This window comes from Salminus brasiliensis, chromosome 21 (assembly GCF_030463535.1).
Source record: "Salminus brasiliensis chromosome 21, fSalBra1.hap2, whole genome shotgun sequence".
In the NCBI taxonomy this organism is placed as follows: domain Eukaryota; kingdom Metazoa; phylum Chordata; class Actinopteri; order Characiformes; family Bryconidae; genus Salminus; species Salminus brasiliensis.
Genome location: NC_132898.1, coordinates 22,365,986 through 22,389,431, shown reverse-complemented (window position 1 = coordinate 22,389,431; position 23,446 = coordinate 22,365,986). Strand labels below are relative to the sequence as shown.

At 43.2% G+C, this 23,446-nt stretch overlaps 1 protein-coding gene across 1 annotated transcript; it reads left to right on the top strand.

Annotated features, from left to right (window-relative positions):
• The first annotated feature begins 2,281 nt into the window (after positions 1 to 2,281).
• LOC140543247 (uncharacterized) lies at positions 2,282 to 21,741 on the top strand. Its single transcript, XM_072666305.1, has 6 exons — positions 2,282 to 2,363; positions 8,034 to 8,061; positions 8,312 to 8,517; positions 9,977 to 10,088; positions 13,565 to 13,660; positions 17,130 to 21,741. The coding sequence occupies exons 4-6, from the start codon at positions 9,993 to 9,995 to the stop codon at positions 19,152 to 19,154; spliced, it is 2,217 nt and encodes a 738-aa protein (XP_072522406.1). The 5' UTR covers positions 2,282 to 2,363; positions 8,034 to 8,061; positions 8,312 to 8,517; positions 9,977 to 9,992; the 3' UTR covers positions 19,155 to 21,741.
• Positions 21,742 to 23,446: the final 1,705 nt, after the last annotated feature.

Here is a 23,446-nt window from a genome sequence, read left to right as displayed (position 1 = left end):
CGGCTGGATGTAACTCGGTTTGACAGTTGGAGGCAAACACACTCCGGCAAGGCGAGTGTGTGTGTGTGGGGGAGCTTTTGGAGCGTACACACTCTCAGGGAAAGTGCAAATCTGTGTCAGAACAGGAAGATCTCTGGAACACTGGAGCACAGAAATATGAATAAATAAAGGCCTTGAGCTTGACTGCTCTTAGAAACGACACTACCTGCTCACAAGGTTCCACAGAGACAAACACTCACCACACAAACACACACGAAACCTGGTTTTATCTGGAACATAGAATAATTCTAGTCATTCCCGGTACCCCCACGCTCCAGAACCCCCTTCCAGTAATGGACTGGCTCAGTCTTCCTTCGAGACACAAAGGAAGCGTCATGGTTTTCTCATACTGTCACCAACACAACACCACTGGAGCTCAACACGCTTGGAGGAGAACACTAACTGCTAATTATTTTACTTCAGCTAACACACAGCCATGCTTTACTAATATATACTAATATTCTTGCTATGTTTACTAATACTTTTGCTATACTAATAATATATGTCTCTACCAATATATACTAATAATTCTGCTTTACTAATATGTACTATTTTTACTATACCAATATACTGTATATTCTGCTATACCAATACTACTTTTTTGGCTCTACCAATATATACTAATATTTGTGCTCTTACAATTTTTTTTTATTATTTTAATACTAATATTATTGCTATACCAATATATACTAAAGCTTCCCTTTTGTAACATATATAAGGTAAATAATGCTATGTTAAACTTTATGATAAAGGTGCAAACAGATATCAGTGCTATCACAGCACAGTTTTGTGTGTGTGTGTGTGATGTTTAAGGCCCAAACTGAAGGCCTAGGTAATACAGTCAAAGTTCACCACAGATACCCAGAGCATTAGCACATCGCTAGTTTATGCTAACTCAATGCTTACGCTTATGCCTTATATTCTACTAAACTGAAACATAGCAACATAGAGAAATCCCATTCCAGTCCAAAAGGTGTTGACTTGCAATGGCGGATTAAACTGATCAGTGTTACACACATGCAAGGATGACTCCAGTGTGTGTGTGTGTGTGTGTGATTATAATAGAATGTTTCTGTGGTGTGATTTGTTCATTTTTACCGTCATTTCTCATTTGTGTGTGTGTGTGTGTGTGTGTGTCAGGCACGTGCCACGTGCCTGTTCATTCCTCATGCTCACCCTTTATCCTCACTACTGCCACCCCCACACTACACACTCATGCTGTTGTAAGTACCTATATGTAATGATAATGTATTGTATAATGTATAAGTGTGTAATCACACACATATATATAATATTATGCCTCATATGTTGGTAACTCGCCTATTAAACAGTGTAAAAGGTGAGGCAGTGGTATGGTAATTATGTCATTATCCCAAATTAATGCTTCTGTAATGACTTTAATACTTTTAATTATTCAGCATATTCATATTCATATCAGAACAGCACAATGCAGTATCTATAACACACACTCTCACACACGGGGGGCGTGAGAGGACAGCGTGTGAGTGTGAGAGAGAGACAGAAAGAGAGAAAGAAAGAGGGGACAGAGTGTATGTGTGAGAGAGGGGGCGAGAGCGAGAGAGCGAGAGAGAGAGAGAGAGAGAGAGAGATACATATCAATTAAATCTCACTTTTAACTGCTGGACTCCAGTCAACAACCAACCAGAGCCGTTTATGCAAATAAAGAAGGCTTGGCTTATGCTCCAGCAGGGCTACTACAATATTCAGGCAGGGGGCGTCTAGAGGGGTGTGGCTAATGTGTGCAACTGGCAACAATGTGGAAAAGGCGGGGCTAATGGCTGTGATTGGCAGGAGAATTAAGAGGGCAGAGCTAACAGAAGATTGACAGGGAGAGAGAGAGAGAAAGTGAGCGGGAGAAATTCAGAAAGGGGAGAAAAGCAGGAGACTCTCCATCCCTCTCTCTCTCTCTCTCTCTCTCTCTCTCTCTCTCATTTTCCTCTCTCCCTTTCTCTCTCTCTCTCTCTCTCTCTCTCTCTCTCTCTCTCTCTCTCCTTTTCCTCTCTCCCTTTTTCTGTCACTCTCTCTCTCTCTCTCTCTCTCTCTCTCTCTTTACCTTCTTCCTTTCTCTTTCACTCCATCACACACATTCTCTCTCTCGGCGTGGTCTCTGTGGGCGTGTAAGCATGCATGCGTGTGTGTGTGTGATGTGAGTGTGTGTGTGCTGCTCTTCCTTCCTCTCTCGCTCCTCATCCTCATTCTCGTCTCTTCGCCGGTGTGGTGCTGAGGCTGACACAGTCTGCTCCTCCGTTGCCGTGGCGATGGGCTGTCGGCTTTCTGGGCCGTGGCCGGGGGACGGAATGGGGGTGAGTACGATGTGTGTGTGTGTGTGTGTGTACGAACATATAGATTTATTGTGCATGACTGTCAAATATCGACTGATATTATCAGAATACATGCAGTGTGTGTGTGTGAAGCCAAAAATATATTCTATTATTATTTCAAATGCATTTAAATTTTCTGTAGATATTAATTTAGTTTGATCACTGTAATTAAGTTATTTATTATTGATCTATTTTACATCATTTATTTTCTATTTTCTTTCTATTATGTTGCCATTATTTTATTTCCTATTAATTATTTTTTCCATTGTCAATTTATTTATTTGATATTATCTGCATTTGCTCTTTGTAATCCATTTTATTTTATATTTATTTGATATACTATCATTTGTTATATTTGCATTTCATTTTCAATGTATTTTCCACATTAATTAATCAATTAATTAATGCTCATGTTTTTTTTTCAGTCTGTGTTTTTGTGTGATTTTATTTTTGATCTCTACTGTATCCATCTTGCGTTGTCTTTAATGAATGTATGTGTGTGTTTGTGTGTGTGCAGTGGCTGATGTTAGTAACATCTCCAGCTCTAGAGTGTGTGTGTGTATGTAGTGATTCTCAGCTTGTCGTGATGCTTACACAGCAGCAAACACCTGATGCAGTGGCTGATATTAGCTGATGTGTGTGAGTGGGATCAGAGTGTGTGTGTGTGTGTGTGTATGTGTGTGTGTGTGTGTGTATGTGTGTGTACGCAAGTCTTGATGATGACTTGCAGTGACAGCGCTGTCGATCCTCCACAACCAAGACTCTCCTGTTTCTCTTTTTGCCCCCAATCTGCAGCAGACACACACACACACACACACACACACACACACACACACACACACACACTGTGTGCTCATATTCAGCTGGTTGTGAAATGTGCGCAATATGAGGAATCCTGCTCTCTGTGTGTATGTGTGTGTGTGTGTGTGTGTGTGTATGAGTGGGCTGCATGTGCAGTAGAAATCAAACTGGAGAACCATGCACACACACACACACACACACACACACACAGCTCTGTGTTTATGACAGGCCTCATCCATGTCAGCTAAAACACATGTATCCAAATCTCTCTCTCTCTCTCACTGTCTCTGTGTCTCTTGCTCACTATCTGTCTCTGTATAGAGCGTGACTCATAGTTATGATGTGCATTAGTTATGAAAATGCTGTGCTAGTGTCATGACAGAAGGGCAGGGATGCAGAACAGTGTGTGTGTGTGTGTGTGTGTGTGTGTGTGTGCGTGTTTGTGTGTTGGGCCCTGGGTTGTGTCCTGTTAAGGACGTGTCCTGGCTGTGGCGAGCACATTTCTGGGTTACGCTGTGTTGTGATGGAGCTGCAGCTGCTCCGTACTATAGTTGCATATGATTATTTTGTGTAGAAACATGCAATGGGAAGTGCTAACGTCAATCCAGCACAGGGAAATAATAATATAAATACAGTACAAAATATACATTAAAGGCAACACACACACTAACAGTGACATTTCTTTTTCTAGAGCCTTTTAGATGTCTAATGAAGCTGGTGTTTAAACTCTGCAGTATTTCAGTACTAGTCAGTATTCAGGTCTGGTGGAAACTCAGGGGTTAAATTTCTCAGAAAATTGTCCAATCAGTATTGTTCTCTCTACGGTATCTTGGCAGATACAGCTATACAAGCCCTCTCATTGGTCAGGACTTCACTGGTAGAACTGAAGGCCTTCAGATCAACCAATAACACAATTAGGAATCAACCAATTAGAGGGTGTAAATCAGACTACTCTAGACAGTCTGGAGGTTCTAGATAGGCTGTTGCTGTGAGCGGTAGTGTAAGCAGAATAAGCATCACCCCTGTTCTTTCTGGAGTTTCTAGATAGGCACTCAGTGTAAGCAGTAGTGTGAGTAGTAAATGTCACTCTAGTCCTTTGGAGGTTCTAGATTGGCTGTGTGTGTGTGTGTGCGTGCTATATAAACATCACTCTTGTCCTTCTGGAGATTCTAGATAAGCTGTGAGTAAGCGCTAGTGTAAGCAGAATAAACATCGCCTTAGTCCTTCTAAAGGTTCTAGATAGGCTGTGGATGTGAGTGGTAGCGTGGGCAGAATAAACATCACTCTAGTCTTTCTGGAGGTTCTAGATAAGATGTGTATGTAAGCAGTAGTGTGAACAAAATTAACATTACTACTCCTTTTGGAGGTTCTAGATAGGCGGTGGGTGTGAGTGGTAGCGTGGGCAGAATAAACATCGCTCTAGTCTTTCTGGAGGTTCTAGATAGGATGTGTATGTAAGCAGTAGTGTGAACAAAATTAACATTACTACTCCTTTTGGAGGTTCTAGATAGGCGGTGGGTGTGAGCGTAGGACTAAGCAGAATAAACATCACTAGTCCTTCTGAAGCTCTTTCCCTATTAACGTCACGTAAAATCTGCTGAGAGCTATCTTTAAAAGAACCACCACAAATATTAAGTCAAATCTTATTTATCAACTACAAACAAAACAGCTGAACACGCCTTAGCACTAGCAATGCTCCCGACACTAGGAGGGTAAGGACTTAACACGTCTGCTCCGATACATGCAAAGCCAGTCACTGCCTCTCTTTGGCCTGGCGCCGATGTAGACAGCCGACACGCTCAGAGAAACACATCAGGTCCCCACCTGCGTAAAACACCAGCTAACAGACATCTATGCCGCCCAACATGGATTTAAGAGTGATGAGGGGAGAGAGCGCCATCTACCCACCTAGAGAGAGCACGGCCCATTGTGCTCTCTCAGACTCCGGCTGCTGATGGCAAAGCGACATGGCTCAGGATTCTAACTCACAACCCCTGGACCACAGTGGCAGCACTTTAGCCACTCTATATCTGTTCAATCCACTTTTAATGCATCTTCACACAGGAGGCTGTTGATGACTCACAAAAACGTAAAGGTGTGAGGAGTGTGTACTGGTGCATTTAGAGAACTCTGCCCCACTTTTGCTGAGCTGTTCCCTGCAAACACATTTGCAGTCATTGTTGCTCTGTCATCAGAAGGTCGCATCTCCGGCGATGCCACAGCCAACCGTCAGTCATGGGAAGTCCCAGAGAATATAACTTGTCTTGTGGTACTGTGTTAACGGCTGTTTGAGAAGATGTGAAGGTGGTGGAGCTTCTCGATTCTTGAAGGAATACTGTGCTAGCCTTCATCCTCCCAGCACTGGTGGCATTATTCTGAAAGGGGAGTTCTAGATAGGGGGACTGGAAATAACGGGAAAGGGCTGCTAACTGTAATGCACTTGATGTGAGACTTACACAGTAGCTCTAATCTCATGCTGGTTTGATCCCCTATGTGCTGCATTCACATGTGTGTGCTAAATGTAAATTATGTAAATGATTTACTTACTTATTCACTTCCCATTGTCATGCATGTTAACGAACTATGGTTTCTTCCTATTGGACTGTCGCTCGGGCTTTCCCTGAAGAAATACACTCCGGATCGACAACAGTGATTTCTCTAAAAGAGTGTAGGAGAGCAGACTAACAAGCTAGACAGTTTCTAGCTGTTGTATGTGTGTTGTAGAGCAGTGCGAATGGACAAGTTTCCATAGCAACGGTTCACTAATAAGGAGCGTCTGTGGAACAACAGTCATCGGTGCTGAATGACAGCAGAACAGCTGTCAGTCTTCACTCATCTGGAAGCTAATGTCATTTAATGTGACAGTAGTTTATATACACTATGTGTTCAAATGTTTGTGGACACACCTTAATATACGCACACTCATAGCTGACACAAATGTGCACATGCACACATACACACACAGAGCTTGTGTCCTTTTAATCCCTGTAGATACATACTGCCAATAGAATAGGACTATGCCTAATCCCAGGCATGGGCTAGAGGGGTATACAGCCCCTCAGCATTGAGCTGTGAAGCAGTGGAACTCTGGAATGATGATGGTGCTCCATCCAATACTTCTGGGATTGAGTTAGGGAGTTGGGGATGAGGTGGGGTGATCATCCAACATGCTAACCTGACCTCACGCTCTTGTTGCTGAATGCAATCAATTCATCACAGCAATGCTCCGCAATCTAGTAGAACTGGACAGAAGAGACAGTACTCCAACAAAAGCAGGATCAACTATTTTTAATATTATACCACATTATTATGATTTCGGAAGAAACAATGAATAAGCAAGTGTCCCAATAATTTTGTCTATATTCACACTAAAGAGTGTTAGTGAGGTCAGGGTGTTGGAAGATGCGGCACACTGTTAGGTTTTAATGTTATGGCTGATCCGTGGATGTTTGGACCACATTTGCTTGTTCAGGTAAACTCCACACTGAGCCGTTCAGCCCGAAAACTAACCATGCTTAATGAGTGCAGAGGAGCCGATTAAACTTCAGACCTAGACAGGGATTTCCTACACAAATAGGTCTTGATCTTCGTGTGACAGTAGACTGAAGCTTACTGGAGCTTTTTAATCATCAGTAATTACTGGAACACACTGCATATGAAAGTAGTGGCACAGTGTTAAGCTTGCAGACACATTGTGAGGAGATTTGTCACAGGACTGCAAATTCATACTGAGGACGCTGGGTTGGACGTCACCAGCAGCTGGCACTGTTTTTAGTTTGTGGGAAGTTTTAATCCAGAAATGACATCTTATCATCCTCTAATGTTTAAAACTATCAGTGTGAGGGCTTCAGTATGTACCTTCGCACATAATATTTTAATAAATAATGTGCAGTACTGACCTGTTTAAGATAAGTCATTTATTAGTCTGTCAACAGATGAGTTCAGAAATACTAACTCAGATAGCATCCTGATCTTATCACGGTTCTGTTGTCCAATTTATTGTTGCATATCATATCAACACAAGGCTAGAAATAGCTTAAAGCTGCTGTTTAAAGTGTGGACATTGAGCTGCAAGTGTGGTCTTTCATATTTGGTAGTTTAATTTAAACCTTTTTAGCTTCATGACTGAAATAACAACACCAACACCACCACCACCACCACCACCACCCTGGAGTTTCCTCTGAATTTTTATCCAGTCTAATAAAGAACTGTGCAGAGATGGCTGACGTTAGCACTATGTTGGCATTGTTTAAGCACTGCTTACAGCAACACTATGTAGCATTTTTTACGAAATAATAGATTTATAAACATTTTAATGCTTCACTTATTTGCATTAGGGAGTATAGTGTCGCTGTCGTTGCTACTCCAGGCTCAGCTCGCTGCTAACTGGAGAAGCGGGTAAGGCACTGCTCATAAAACTGCATAACAGCTCATTTATACATAAATGAGCACGTCAGTTTTAAACAATGTAGCCTTACCGCCAGACAGCTGTCTATGTGTCCTTTATGTTGGCATGGATGTTAAGCATTACATCCTCTAGAGGGCAGTTCAGAGCATGGGAAAGAGGCAGTTGTGTAAACGGTGTAAAAACTCCACCATGTTTCTTTTGGTTGTCTACACTACCCACATGGTTTCCAGTGCTATTGCTCCATTCCAGCCGTATCTGTAACCTTTTCAAAAAATGTGCACAAATGTGGACAATATGAACGCAGAGTGCAGACATAAGGCTACATCCATATCCGTATTTAATGCTAAGCACAAATGAGCCTTAACGCTGCGTAACCCAAGTTATATTTGTTATATTACTTTACCACGTCAGTCCACTCTCAGTGACGGTTCTGTTTCTTTCAGCTCGTCCAGAAAAAGACATCCTTTACAGGTGACTCAAAGCACATATTTCACTTACTCAACTGTAGGAGAGCCCAGGAGCAAGAAATGGCAATATTCCATTGTTACTTAAAAAAGAGGAGGGTCTAAACCATCTAATCAAAGTCTTCTGGCTAATAGCCTTGATTTCAGGAGAAAAAGGTGTCCACAAATCTTTGGAAATAAGGTTATGGCAGCAATGAGTTATAATTAATTCTACATATAAATCTGTGTGTGTGTGTGTGTGTGTGTGTTTGTATTAGGTGAATACCCGGGACCTGAGCCACATACGGAAGAGAGAGGCTCTACGAATTCTGGCCAGCTACGAGCAGCCAATCACGCTGCAGATAGAGGGGCGGAGGGGGCGGAGCCTGCAGTTCCACCGAACGTCAGACTGCAGTACACAAACAGAACGGCCGTGGGACCCCTTACACACCCTCGCCATAACACACGGACCGTACTCTGACAGGTACTGCTAAGAGAGAGGGTGATGGGATTGTGTCGTGGGGACGTTCAGCTGCTTAGAGTGTGGGTTTGGGGTGATGCTGAGTTTCATTGTGGAGAAACTTACAGACTCAGATTTCTTTACAGTGGTGGCAAATGGAACCAGGCGTTGGTCGCCATGACTACAACACAAATATAGACATTTTATTTACTGTCCAAACCCACCAGCGAATCTACACGTGTCTGCTGAATTCATATAGGGATTTTGATTATGGTAAAACAGTGGCACATCTGAACAAATATATTTTCTTTAGGAACTGTTTTTTTTCCACAAAACGCTCTGCATGTATCCCTCCGCCAGGACGAAAGCACATTTTGACACAAAATATTCTCAAAACTCAGGTAAAGCAATGTCTCAGGCATCAGGCAGGGTAGGTATAACCATCTGGAGTAAGAATGTTCTGTGGGGAACCTTTAGAGGTTCCACTCACCACCACTGAGACTGGGTACGTTTCTGACTGGGTAAGTTTCTCTAGAACAGAGTGTTTCACTCCAAACCCAACTCTGAGTGACTCAGTTCACATCTTAACTGTTTAATCATGAAGATACTTTTAAAAATGTTTCTGGAATTCCAATTTAGGAGTGACATACTAGTGTAGTAAATATGATCATATAATGATTGTGGTTGAAATTCTGAATTTCCCTATAGCCTGTAAATCACTATCAACTCAAGCTTGGGCTTCAACTCTACTTTAAGACTGGTTCATACAAGTTGTGAGATTACAAAGGCCGTTCATGAGTGGATTAGTGAAATCAGGAGTCTTAGAGCCGGAAAAACAACAGCCGGACCGAGACTGGGACCCTTTGCTAGTGTATTAATGGCAGTACAGTAGTGTGCAGTGGGTCAGCAGGGTGTGTACAGTATAAATGCTGTAGGCTGTAGAGCTACTTGAGGAACAGTGGAGTATTTCAGACCCTCGTCTTTATTCTCTTCCAGAAATGAGGTCAGTTGTCTATTACACCGCTGGGAGTGTACAATGCAGCTATGCTGATATAGCTGCATTGTACAACATCGCATCCACACCTTACCAACACACAACACTTATTATATAAAACTCTACTTAACATTAGAATAAGCAGAAATAAACACAGATACCACATTCAGATGTTAGTAGAGGAAGCTGTTTTTGCACCATGCAGAGAAACAACAGTGTTGGACAGGAGGTCATAATGTCTTGGCTCACTAGTGTTTACTGTATATGTGTGTGTGTATATAGAATAAGCTCATTGATTATAAGTGATATTGCACTAATTTATCCAGGTGTATATCTATCAGTGAATTACAGCCGTTACAGATAACATCACATCACCCACAGGAGTGGTGGTTTGTGCTGAGAGCTAATACTGCCAGCAGATGTGTTGGTATGAAGGTGTGTGTGTGTGTGTAAGAGTGTCTGATTGGCTGCTGTGTATTCTTCCTCCAGGCCCTACTACAATCACATGACTCTGCCTGGTGACCATGGAGACGGAGGCAGGTATGAGTACCTACCCAATGCCCCGCGGGACCTTGAGGACATGCACGCTATTCAATGCCACGTAGGTGCAGTTTAAAGTGTGTGTGTTTGGGGGGATCAAATGTACCCGAAAGTCATTTGATTTCCATTCGAGGTAATGGTTTTGTAAATGTAAGGTGTTTTTTTTTTTTTCAATTAAATGTTGAAAAACTGGACCAGCTTCTTCAACTACACAGGCCTGGTCGATGTTGCTTCATCCACAATTAGAAAGGATCAAGTTTGGAAGTTGTTGGAGCTACAAATAGGGCTGCCGCCCATCCTGGATTTCCCTGGATCATCCTAGATTTCCCTGTCCAGGGAAGAAAAAATCATTCCTGTACACAAAATGTCTCATGTGGAAGTCAATGCCCCATCAATTAGAATCTCATATCCCACTAGTCAAGTCAAGTCAGATTTATTTATATAGCTTTTTACAACTGTTGTCAGCACAAAGCAGCTTTATATAATTAGTAATTAATAAAAGACAGACAAAAAAAAAAAAAAAACGTAAGACATCAAAGACCCCCAGTGAGCAAGCCAACGGCAACAGTGGCAAGGAGGAAGAAAGACTCCACAAAGGGGACCCATCCTCCTCTGGTCAGAACTATTTATAAATTATTGATAAAAATGACCAAACCAGATAGAGCAGATAGTTGATAGTGGTGATATTAATAGTGGCAGATAGTTACGAGTCCATTTAGGTTTTAACATGGTCATTAGACAGGTAGCAGTGGCAGGAGGGTGAGCCGCTGGTCTGGTATAGGTGGTGGTGGGTGGGGGGCCTGATGGTTGGACTGGTAGGTGGCAGCTAGTTAGCCCTGGACCTACAAGGCTACTAGACTGGAACATTTTTGTCCACTATTTAACTGTGGAACAAGCCTGCACGCCACTAATTTACACTGAAGCTACAAGACTGGCCAACAAGTAAAGCAATTACAGCTGGAGCTCTTATTGAATCTCTTATTCCCATCTAAACTTGTTTTGTTCATAATAAATAAAAGTTAACATCCCATTGTGTGGGACAATTGTGTTGTGGTACACGTACTTAGCACAGATATACTGAATTACACACATTTAGAGTTCTGATGCTTAGCCATGTTTACATGTCCTCTATTTGGAAATCACGCCACTAGAGTGTGTCTTTCTTTCTGTGTGTGTGTGGGTGTGTGTTTTGAACTGAAGCTAACTGAGCTCACGTTCTAAATGGAATAAACAGGTCAGCCGTGCTGAAAGTTTTTGTCCCGCCGAGATCCGGCTTACACAACAAAGAGCTCAGAGTCAATTAAAAACACACCCAGACGCATTTCCATAATTAACTCAAACAGCCGTGTTCCAGTTTAGACCCAGTGTGTTTCAGATGAGTAGAGGGACGAGGCTAAATTCATGCCTAATGCTGCTACCAAGTGGTGTCGGTTCTACAATGAAACACAATAAAATTGTTGATGCAGCATCTAGTTGTGACCCAAACACTATTTCCAACATGGTTGAACACTTCATCAGCGCTATAATATTAAATAATAATGTACAAATAATAATAACATTGTTTCTTAACATCTCCAGTCAACTCATTTGTTTGCTACATTTGTGTTGAAAAACAGGCATGTAAAGGCTAAAATTGACAGCTAATGCTGATTTAATTATTTGGAAGCTAAATAGATACGAAACAATAAATATAAGAATAATAATAAATAAGCCGTTAAATAAGAAACAATAATAAATAAATAAAAATAATAGGATAAAAAACAAGTAATACATAAATCCAATAATAAACTACTATTTATTACTGCTTGTTAGCTACATTAGCCTTGTAACTGCAGTGATATTTGTTGCAGTAGGTTTCCATACTTCTTAGCTAACTACATTAGTTATGTAGCTCCAAAGCTGACTGATGGGATATAGGATATTGCTTGTTAGCTACATTAGTTAGGGTGCTCGCTCCATACTTAAAAGTACTTTGGGATATTTTAAGTCCAGGAATAAAAATATGAATTTTAAAATTCCAGAACGATCCAGAGAAATCATAAACAGTTAGAAACTCAGAAAGCTGCTAATGTAAAGGCACTGGAGCGGAGCATTCTTGAAAAACAACTAATAAGGAAAAAGGTTCAATGAATTGTTTGCTATTTAACATGTAGCTCTTTTGCTAACTGGGTGGCTATCATACCTGTTTGCTACATTAGCTGCATTGCTCCAGTGCTGATTGGTAAAGTATTATGCTGCATTCGAGTGCTCATTGGAGGGCTGTATTTACCAGATGGTTAGCTAGTAAATACCACTTCACTCCATTCAGGGGCTTGTCGGAAGATGTGCCACCAAGCATAAAGATCTTTGGTATGATCTTTGGTAGTAAACTTAAGAGTGTAATAACAAAAAAAAAACATAATTAAAAAAAAAGAATTTAAAAACATATAGAAAAAAAAGGTTGCGATATGTCACCTCTTAAACTCGTGTCTCATCTAGAATCCGGAGTTTCCCTCTTGTAAACATCACTTCATTGGCTGTTCAAGTGCGGTTTACAAGTGGTACTAATGGTATTTCCCAGTTTCGAACACCACTTGAACGCAGCATGAGTTTCCATTACTTGTTAGCTACATTAACTTTGTAGCTTCAGTGCTAAAACTACAGAGGCAGACACCATGTTTTCTTGGCCGACCAATTATATATGTGCTAATTTGAGTTTTTGCTGAACTATCCGTTAATACTGAGGCAGTGAGTGAGTGTGTGTTTAAAATGGAGCCACTCTGCCTCTCTCCGTAAAATTATTCATGCTTGCTGCAGAGCACTGAGCAACCGTGACGGAAAGCTCTCTCTTTCTCTCGCTCTCTCTCTCTCTCTCTCTCTCTCTCAAACACACACACACACACATACACTGAGCTCACGTGTGCGGTGGGCGGCACTGAAGCAGCCTCTAATAAATTTCCTCTAGACACACACACACAAGCACACACACACACACACACACTGCTCATATTAATTAATCTAAGCATCCAAATAAATGTGATCAGTGACGAGAGGCCACTGTCAAACACTGTACATTTATTTTCCACCACAAAGTAGAACAGCCAATATCAGCCCCACAAGCTCCATCAAACCAAATGTAGTATTAGCCTTACATCTACAGAACAGGAAGGGAGGAGGAGGTGATGGGGAGGGGGGGGTCTCATTATTTAATTGGGAGTCTTAGCTACAGTAACAGTGTGTGAACCTGCACCATGTGTGGTAGCTGTACTTTAGCGCTGGCTAGCTCTCACTGGAAGATCTGCTTCAAAATGGTGCTCTATTACGCCACCTATAGGAGACTCAAATAATAGAAGAGTGAATTCTGTGACTACAGACACACTTGGCATGAAACCATAAACTGTTATGGTACGTTAACAGGTTTCAGGGGGAAGCAAAAGACAGCAGAAAGCACATAAGACAGCATAATCCCATTTTACATGACCATGGGATCTTTCAGAGGCTTTAGATGTAGCTATGATCCTAAACATCTCCTGTCTTTTATCTCTCTTTTTCTCTTAGGACCCTGAGATGTCGGCCCGGGGACCGCAAGGACAGAACTGTCTCATTGGCTGCTGCAACACCAACCTGGAGGAACCCAGTAGCTTCCAGAGTCAGGTGAGTGTACTGTGACACAGGTGGTACAGGTATACAGATAGGTGGAGATAGGAGTGGTACAGATAATAACAGTGGCACAGGTGGGATTTTAATGCTAAGTGAGTAAAAATGTGGTAGATGTGATAACAGATGATTGTACAGGTACGATTAGAAATGTGCAGTTGATAACGGAGTGGTACAGGTGAGAGCAGAGTAGGACAGGTGAGATAAGAGTGGTACAGGTATTAACAGAGTAGTACAGCTATCAACAGAGTGGTACAGGTGATAACAGAGTGGTACATGTGAGATTAGAGTGGTACAGGTGAGATTAGAGTGGTACAGGTGAGATTACAGTGGTACAGGTGAGATTACAGTGGTACAGGTGAGATTAGAGTGGTACAGGTGAGATTAGAGTGGTACAGGTATTAACAGAGTGGTACAGGTGATAACAGAGTGGTACATGTGAGATTAGAGTGGTACAGGTGAGATTAGAGTGGTACAGGTGAGATTACAGTGGTACAGGTGAGATTAGAGTGGTACAGGTATTAACAGAGTAGTACAGCTATTAACAGAGTGGTACAGGTGATAACAGAGTGGTACAGGTAAGGGCAGAGTGGTACAGGGATTAACAGAGTGGTACAGGTGAGATTAGAGTGGTACAGGTGAGAGCAGAGAGGTACAGACAAGATGATGCAGGTGAGAGTAGAATGGTAGTGCTATTAACAGAGTGGTACAGGTAAGATTAGAGTGGTACAGGTGAGAGCAGAGAGGTACAGACAAGATGATGCAGGTGAGAGTAGAATGGTAGTGCTATTAACAGAGTGGTACAGGTAAGATTAGAGTGGTACAGGTGAGATTAGAGTGGAGCAGGTGATAACAGGGTGGTACAGGTGAGAGCAGAGAGGTACAGCTATTAACAGGGTGGTACAGGTGAGAGTAAAATGGTAGTGCTATTAACAGAGTGGTACAGGTGAGGTTAGAGTGGTACAGGTAAGATTAGAGTGGTACAGGTGAGAGCAGAGAGGTACAGCTATTAACAGAGTGGTACAGGTGAGAGCAGAATGGTACTACTATTAACAGAGTGGTATAGGCAGTAACAGAGTGGTACAGGTGAGATTAGAGTAGTACACGTATTAATAGAGTGGTACAGGTGATATCAGAATTAGTTCCAGATATACTGATTGCACAGTTTGGTTTCAGAATAGGGTGGATTCTGATTGGCTGCTGGTAACCATGGTTGAGAAATGCTGGAGCGTCAACTGTCTGCCAGTTTACCGCCTGTGATTAAATGATTCATCCGGAGGAAACGGCAGCATTTGTTCCTTTAACGAACAGAGCTGACGACAGAAATGTGTGATTGCGCATCATAATGAAGTTATTAAGGTTTCTATTTACAGCACAATAACTGGTGTAGGTTTATTTAAGGCACATGAATTATCTATGTGTGATTTTATTTCTGGATACCGTTTTAACTCAGCACATGCTGTCGGACTAAACTCTGCTTTATGGTTCTACATGTACACATATAGTCCTGTAATGAATAATCACAACAATTACGGATATGATTTGTCAGATTTTGGGCTAATATTTTGTCCGGTTGTGTCTGACGGCCATGACGCCTCCTCCACATCCCTCACTGTTCAGCTGCAGAACCAAATGTTATGTAAATAAGTTATGTGTTGCTAAGCAACCGTGTTATACTAATCAGTGAGATGCTGAGATGAAGCTCTGAAAACAGGGCTGCGAATAACGAGCCGCATTACAGCGTCGTCGAACGCACTCACATTCAGGATGTGACCGCTCCGAATGAATTATTCAGATTCAGCGAACACAGATTTCAGAGCAGGAAAATCTTCATCATTTGGCAAACTTAGCTTTTTAGAGAGTGCAGGGATCTTTCCTGGAGACGACTTCCCTTCATCAGCAAATCAGAGGCCAGACTTTTGAAAGCTTTCCAAATATGAAGTCTCTGCGGACAGAGAAGCTGAGAGGCTTTCAAATGCTCTTAAATGCAATTCTCAAAACCAACCATCTTCAGAAAATCTTAATTTGCTTTAGTAGGACTCAATACTCAATAGAGTTGTTTGTCATGGAGACTATTCATTACAACCAGAGACTTTCTGAACAGGCCTCTATTTTACAGGAACATCGGTGTTTTCCACCACAAAATCCCTGACCTCCCAAACAACTAAATGCCACTGAAAGTAAAGGCAATAAACAAATAAACATGCTATCAATAAACATATTAGGTCCTTATGAAATATACTATGTTGGCAAAGCTATAGTGATACCTACACATTACACCTACAGGAGTTTTTATGACATCCCCCCCCGTTTTAAAGCTCTAAGAGCAGGTTTGGAAATCTGCAGATATTGAGTCAGGACCCAGTTTCCCCGCTCTGCAACTTTACATGATCTGCCACTTCATAACTGAGTTGCTGTGGTTTCTAAACACTTCCACTTTTCAATAATACCACTCACAGTTGATGGTGGAATATCTAGGAGGGAAGACATTTCACCAACTCACTTGCAACGGTGGCTCTTATTACAGCACCACGCTGGAATACTGTGAGCTCTTTTGAACCACTCATTTGTCTGTAAAGGCAGACTGCATGGTTAGATTTTATACACTTGGGGCAATGGGACTCAATGAAACCTGAATTCAATAATTATTACTTTTGTCCGTGTAGTTTATTAGTATAAGCACGTCGAAAATGTGGTAGCTTGGCTAAAAAAAAAAAAACGGAATGATTTGCTGTGAGATCCCTTTTTAAAAGTCCAGCTCAAGACCGTTTATTGCTGGAAACCTGTTTTTTGAAGGTGAAGGTGCATAAAATTAATTAATTAATTAATTAATTAATTAATTAAGTAAGTAATTCATTGATTCAGGTGAAAGCATGCCCTGGTAGACCACCACTTTGATAGAGTAAATGGTCTGCTAGCATGACTATCATCCAGCATTGCCATGACCAGTGTGGTCATAGTCGTGCGGTTTGACAGTTACTGTCAGGTTGGTCATGTTAGTAGACCACCTCAACCTCAAACATACCCTAGGATAGTAAAAAGCTAAGCTAAGCGGAATGGCCCATTGACCCACACCCATAGCAGTCCACTGAGAATTCACCCAGTCCTCTTGATGGCCAGTCCAACAGGTGCCAATAGGTTCATGTTAATCTGCTCTATTTTCCTATTCTATTCCTATTCTATTGGCTATACATCCCTACAGAGACTAGACAAGATGCGTATGTACATTTGCAATGGGTGCAACTTAAAGTAGCTAAATGCTTTCAGTAGGAGTGTCCACAAACATTTGGACATATACTAGCAACACAATACAACCAAATGCATAATTCAGTATAACAAAGTCTAATATTTTGACATTAACTAGTCGAGGTGTCCCCTGGGTGGCTGGGGGACGGCAACTTTGCAGTGTGTAAACTGTGTGTGTATAACAGTTGCTACAGTAAACTGTGTGTGTATAAATTTACAGACAGAGGACGAGGACTACATGCTAGAAAAGACGATGGGTTATCTTCCCCTGCATCATGAGCTGGACAGTGGACTGGGCTGGACTGACGGCAGCTTCCATCAGGGGGAACTTTCTGGCGTTGAGACTGAGGAGGGGCTTGAGGAGTGCCATGCCCACCGAGGTGGGGGAGGAGGAGGCTCACCTTCATCAGAGTCGTTTATTTCTTCAGAGCTGAGCGACTCTGGTTTCTACAGCGTCAGCACAGGGGAGTTCTTGCGGTTCCAGCGGCTGCTGGAAAAGAGGATGCGCCTCTACAATGCCCGCATGCACCACCAGGGGGAGCTTAGGGACAACCAGAAGGGTCACCGTGAGCTTGAGGCCATCCCAGAAGCTTTAACGGTCCAGCCCCAGAACGTCTGCTTGCCTGGTGGGATCAGTGGGCATCCGAGGGGCTTGTTCAGGGTGTCTTCTGTGCAGTTCCGGAAGGCAGAGCGTCCGTCTTTGAACCGGCACAGCTCCAGCAGTGGTGCCCTTTTCCCACCCCATGCCGCCCTCTCCACCTGCAGTACTCCCTCCAGTCAGAGGAGGCTGCCACCACATCACAGCGCCTCTACAGGGATGCTGAGGAGAAGCAGAACACTGCATCATCGTCCGCCGCAGGTGGAACACCGCAGGAGAGCGAGTCATCCAGCATCGCCTAACTACTGTATGACCCTGCAAAACTACGGGCACAGGATCCAGCAAGAGCTGCCCGAGGAATCTGAAACAGATGTTCCACACCATGCTAACCACCCAACACACCATGCGAACCAAGCCACACACCATGCGAACCAAGCCACGCACCATGCGAACCAAGCCACGCACCATGCGAACCAAGCCACGCACCATGGTAACCAAGCCACACACCATGGTAACCACCCAACGCACCATACAACCCAACCCACTCACCATGGTAACCACCCAGCACACCCTGCCGACTACACCACACACCACGCTAACCAAGCCAATCACCATGCTAACCACCAGACACACCACGCTAACCAAGCTAATCACCATGCTAACCACCCGACACACCACGCTAACCAAACTAATCACCATGCTAACCACCCGACACACCATGCTAACCAAACCACTCACCACGGTAACCACCCAGCACATCCTGCTGACTATGCCACACATCATCCTAACCATCTGACGCACCCTGCTGACTACGCCACACACCATGTTAACCATGCCACCCACCTCCCACACCACACCCGTCCTGCTCACGCTACCCTCCCTGCACACGCCACCCTCCCAGCCCATGCCACCAACCCTACACATCATGCCCACCGACCACGCCCAAAACATGCCATCAGCCAGCCCAGCTTGACCAGCTCCTTCGAAGACCCCCACTGTGATCTGCCCCATCTGCCCCAAGAACCCCGTCGCCATGACAAGGGGGGCAGATCGCCCAGCGGTCTTCACGAGGACCGGAGCTTTGTGAGGGAGCCCCCTGTTGGCCACCAGGGTCGCTTCCACACCCTGAGTCACACTCCATCGCAGGAGATCAATGACACGTGGCCAAAACCAGCCAGCCGGCAGAGTACGGGTGGCCTTTACAGCACGCTTGAGGGTCACATCACTGCAACGTCGCCCACGTCAGCACGGAAACCACCCGCTGGGGCTTCGAACCCACGCGCCGTCCGGAACCAGCTTCTCCGGGACAGGGCACTGAGACTGGCGGACGAGCGCAGCGGCATGAGCACGGACGAGGAAAGCCACTGTGAGATTCGAACTGGACGATACTGGAGCCGCACGGAACGCCGGGAACACATGATGCAGAAAAAAGCACGAAGCACCGGCGGGGGTGTGGCCGGCACGTCGCAGGGGGGCGCCAATGCGGTGCTGGAGTTGAGTCAGAGGAAGTTGAGCCGCCTCCGAAACAGGAAGCTGCTGGACGACTGGACCACGGTGGAGGAGCTATTGACCCATGGTAACCGGCTCGGCACCGGGGACGACGCACTGCAGATACCAAGCTCACTGCTCACCGTCACCACTGTATAGCGACACACGGCGTGAGTGCGTACTGCATGTGTGTTTCTGACCGGTGTGTGTGTGTATGTGTGCGTGAGATATACTGCCTTCACCACATGAGGCTACCTCCTGTTCTCGATGTTTACTGTAGATAGATGTTTGTTGTGTTTTTTTCTGGAGGCTTTTCTCGGACTCGGTTAAGATTGGGCACTGGTGACACCTAGCGACTTTAGGTTTTATTTAGAACGCGAACGCTGCGATTTCAATTCGACCACTTTGAGCAATACTGCACTGCGGAAACGTTGGACCTGAAATCACTTCGGTTCTGCGGCGGACACTCCGCGGGCACCTGTTTTGTTGGCGTAAATTCAGTTTGCGGTCAGATTAGCTGGTGCTAACAGTAACGCGATTTAGACAACGTTTTTGTTCAACTAAAATGAGGCAAATGAAACGTTTTGTTTTGTTTGGAATCCAACAAATTTGCACAAAATGATGTCAGATAATCTGATTGTCTTCCATTTGATATAAGAACGTAAAAAAAAAGCAGAGGGGCGTGGCATTTCCATCTTGAGGCTCCGCCCATCACAAGAGAGACGATCATAAGGCCAGAAACGTACTTTTAGCAAGCATAGTAATGCAGATGTTTCGAGATGCGCAAAGACGGTAAAATCTGTCATAATACACAAACACTGCCACAAGGGGGCACTATAGTGACAGCCAAGCTTGGCCAAGCTGCCTTGAACCGCTAGCTGCCCGAACTGATTCACTCCCATGAACTTATTTATATATCCATCATCACCTTTTCATTCCAGTAGAATCAGTAACGCAGCGTTCTCAGTCCTCTACTGTCCTCATGTTTACAGATGCTCTGATTTGTCCTCTAGCGCCCCCTTGTGTACTGGGTGTTTTAACCACCACAGTAATGCAAGTGAGAACCGTACGTTTGCTATGCATTAACCAAGCGTAATTTCTTTGAAGCACGTTTCTGGTCTAATTCTTCTGACTCATGAATGAATTTTTCTCTGGGAAACAAACAAACATCCAAACGCACACATTTACATCAGAACACACATCTACACTAGTAAACGTGGCAAACAGAGAGGGACTAGTAGGATTAAGAGCAGGAGCGCTGGTTCTGTTTTAGATTATAAACCGTTAGTTGTGTAGAATACATTTACAACTATTTTTCTTGTGCTCACAATCGATGTCATGAAATTAAATGATTTTTTAATTATTATTTCCTAATTATTAAATCTTAACTCACTAACTGTATTAATGCAGAGCTGTACTCTTTGTGAGTGAGCTTGATGACACCTCAGTGTTGTTTTCGTTGTGCTCATGTGGAAATTATTCAGTTTTGCAAGAAGAAAAAAAGAAATGAAAGTGCGAATTCTCATTAGTTTATTATCAATTCTTATTTTACTGAGGAATCAGACGGGCTTTAGGGTCATAGTTATGGTGTGTGTGTGTGTGTGTGTGTGGTTGGGGGGGAGGGGTGTGACTGTATATGAGCTGAATTGTCATTCTAGTTCAGTGAATATATTTATTTTATAAACATGAGATAATAAACATTTAATAAACATGTTTGTCCCACCAGGTGTTTCATACAGCAGGATTTTGCACTTAACCCAATCATTTGAGCCCAGTGATACTAGCTATACCTGTATTATATGATTCAGTAGCTGTGAACCGATAAAACATCCCATACAAAAAAGTATTTTAAAATAATTCAGTTAATTATAGCAATCATTTTAATGAATTATAAACTCTGAGTAACTTTAATTATGAATAAAATAATAATACAGATTTGTCAGACCCTTGTCGTGCTAGCTAACATAGCTAGGCTAATTGAAGGTCTCCCTCGCAGGTCACCTCATATTTTAAAACTCTTTTTTTTTTCTTTATTTTTTAGCTATTCAAATAAAATCTGTCTAAATAGATTAGCTGTGTCCGGTATATTTATTTATTTGGCTGCTGAACCACATTCCCAATGAGAGAAATCTCAGGTTAATCGTTTTAGCCTAGCCTAGCCTTCTTATTTGCAGCTGCGGCTTTTACCGTGAACTCGACATTTCCAAATGACGAACCGGCGCCTAAGAGCAGGTTTAGAGGAGCTTCAGACTGCAGGACTATTTTGCTATTAAAAACTGAAATCTTGTGATTAAACAAGTCAATATTATAAAGATACAAATTGTACCTAGGTTTTCTGTCGCCTCGGTCAACTGCCATTACAGGCCAGAGTACAGAGGGGCCAGTAGGGGGCGCTGCCGTGGCTGGAATTCCGAGCTATAAATCGTCGCTGTCCAGTGAAAACCCGGATCTACAGAAGAGGGCAAACATGCATGTTTTTCACTGGACAGCAGCGATATACTGTAGCTATATATGATATGTAGTACATATGATCACAATTCCGTGGGACAGTCATGTCACTCTGGGTTTAAAAGATCGGGCTAAGTGAGTAATCCTGTGTGAAGCTCAGCTGATTCAGGCGTAATTCTGTTTCTTTGATCAACATGAGCTGTTTCTTTCTCTCCTGCACCTGCCTGGTTCTGTCTGTGGTGCACGAGCCACTGGAGGCACACGAGCGAAATACCAATAAAAAACAAAAACAAATAAACAGGTGTGCTTTCTCTCTCTCTCTCTCTCTCATTGTCTTTCTCTCTCTCTCTCTCATTGTCTTTCTCTCTCTCTCTCTCTCTCTCTCTCTCTCTCTCTCATTGTCTTTCTCTCTCTCTCTCTCTCTCATTGTCTTTCTCTCTCTCTCTTTCTCTCTCTCTCTCATTGTCTTTCTCTCTCTCTCTCTCTCTCTCTCTCTCATTGTCTTTCTCTCTCTCTCTCTCTCTCATTGTCTTTCTCTCTCTCTCTTTCTCTCTCTCTCTCTCTCATTGTCTTTCTCTCTCTCTCTCTCTCTGTCGTTCTCTCTCTCTCTCTCTCCCTTTCCTCCTTTTCCGTAACCTTCTCCTCGTCTCTCTCTCTCTCGTTGTCTTTCTCTCTCTCTCTCTGTGTCTTTCTCTCTCTCTCATTTTCGTTCTCTCTCTCTCTCTCTCTCTCTCTGTGTCTTTCTCTCTCTCTCATTTTCGTTCTCTCTCTCTCTCTCTCTCTCTCTCTCTTTCCTCCTTTTCCGTAACCTTCTCCTCGTCTCTCTCTCTCTCTCTCTCTCTCTCTTTCTCTCTCTCTCTCCTCCTTTTCCGTAACCCTCTCTCTCTCTCTCTTGCATTCTCACTCTCACTCCTTGTCTCTCTCACTCCCCCCTCTCTCTCTCTCTTTCTCTCTCTCTCTCTCTCTCTCTCTCTCTCTCTCTTTCTCTCTCTCTCTCACTCCCCCCCCCCCTCTCTCTCTCTCCTCCACGTCACTCCTCGCCATGCGTCACTTATTTTGAATAAAGGACTGAACATCTAAAAATAGATCTCTGGAACTCTGCGCTCTGATTGGTCTGTTCGTCTGACACTGTTTTTGCTTTTTGTTGTAATAAAGAACAGATTTTAATAAGTAGATATTAAATCTACTGTTTGCTTTATTATTTTTAAATAATATCTTCCAAATGATCCAATATGCCGTATTTTTGGCTGTTTTGGTAAAGCCAGGGGGAAATATACCAATCACTGTAACATTAGCATCACACGCCTAATAATGAGTAGACCCCCCTTGTGCCACCACAGCAGATCTGACTGTTCGAGGCATGGATTCCGCAAGCCTAATGTTTGGAGATGTGCTGACCCAGTCGTCTTTCCATCATATTTGACTTTTGTCAAAGTGTCTGTTGTAACACATCACCTTTAAGAACTGACTGTTCACTTGCTGCCTAATATATGCACCCCTTCCCAGATACCACCGTAGATAAAGATCATCAGTGTTTTTCAGTGGTACTAATGTTATGGTTGTTTATATAAAAAGTGTCAAATAATGGGCCCCAAGCACCTTGGGAATCATAACTCAGTAATGCATTTGCTAGCAAAGATATCACCTCTAAATGTTTTCAGATATTTCAGATATTACTATTGAAATAAATATTCTAATTGTAGAATTAGAAGTGGCACTGTAGCGCCCCCCGGAGGTGGATTGGTAGTGGTGGCTCAGTAGTGACCGGGTTGTGGGTTTGATTGCCAGGTTCGCTACTTGCCACTGTTGGGCCCTTGAGCAAGGCCTGTCACCCTCTTCACTTCCCGGGCCGCCACAGCAAAGGCTGCCCACTGCTCCGGGAATGTGTGCTCACTGTGTGTGTGTGTGTGTGTGTGTGTGTGTTCACTGCACAGCTGGGTTAGAGACGGAGGCCAAATTCCATTTGTGTTAAACCAAAGTGGTGAATATGGTTGCCTTTGTCT

Excerpts from the sequence above, each read along its gene's own strand:
- LOC140543247 (XM_072666305.1), top strand. The coding sequence starts at position 9,993 with ATGACTCTGCCTGGTGACCATGGAGACGGAGGCAGGTATGAGTACCTA. Across the intron at positions 10,089-13,564 it reads TGCACGCTATTCAATGCCAC|GACCCTGAGATGTCGGCCCG; the intron begins GTAGGTGCAGTT and ends TTTTTCTCTTAG. Across the intron at positions 13,661-17,129 it reads CCAGTAGCTTCCAGAGTCAG|ACAGAGGACGAGGACTACAT; the intron begins GTGAGTGTACTG and ends ATAAATTTACAG.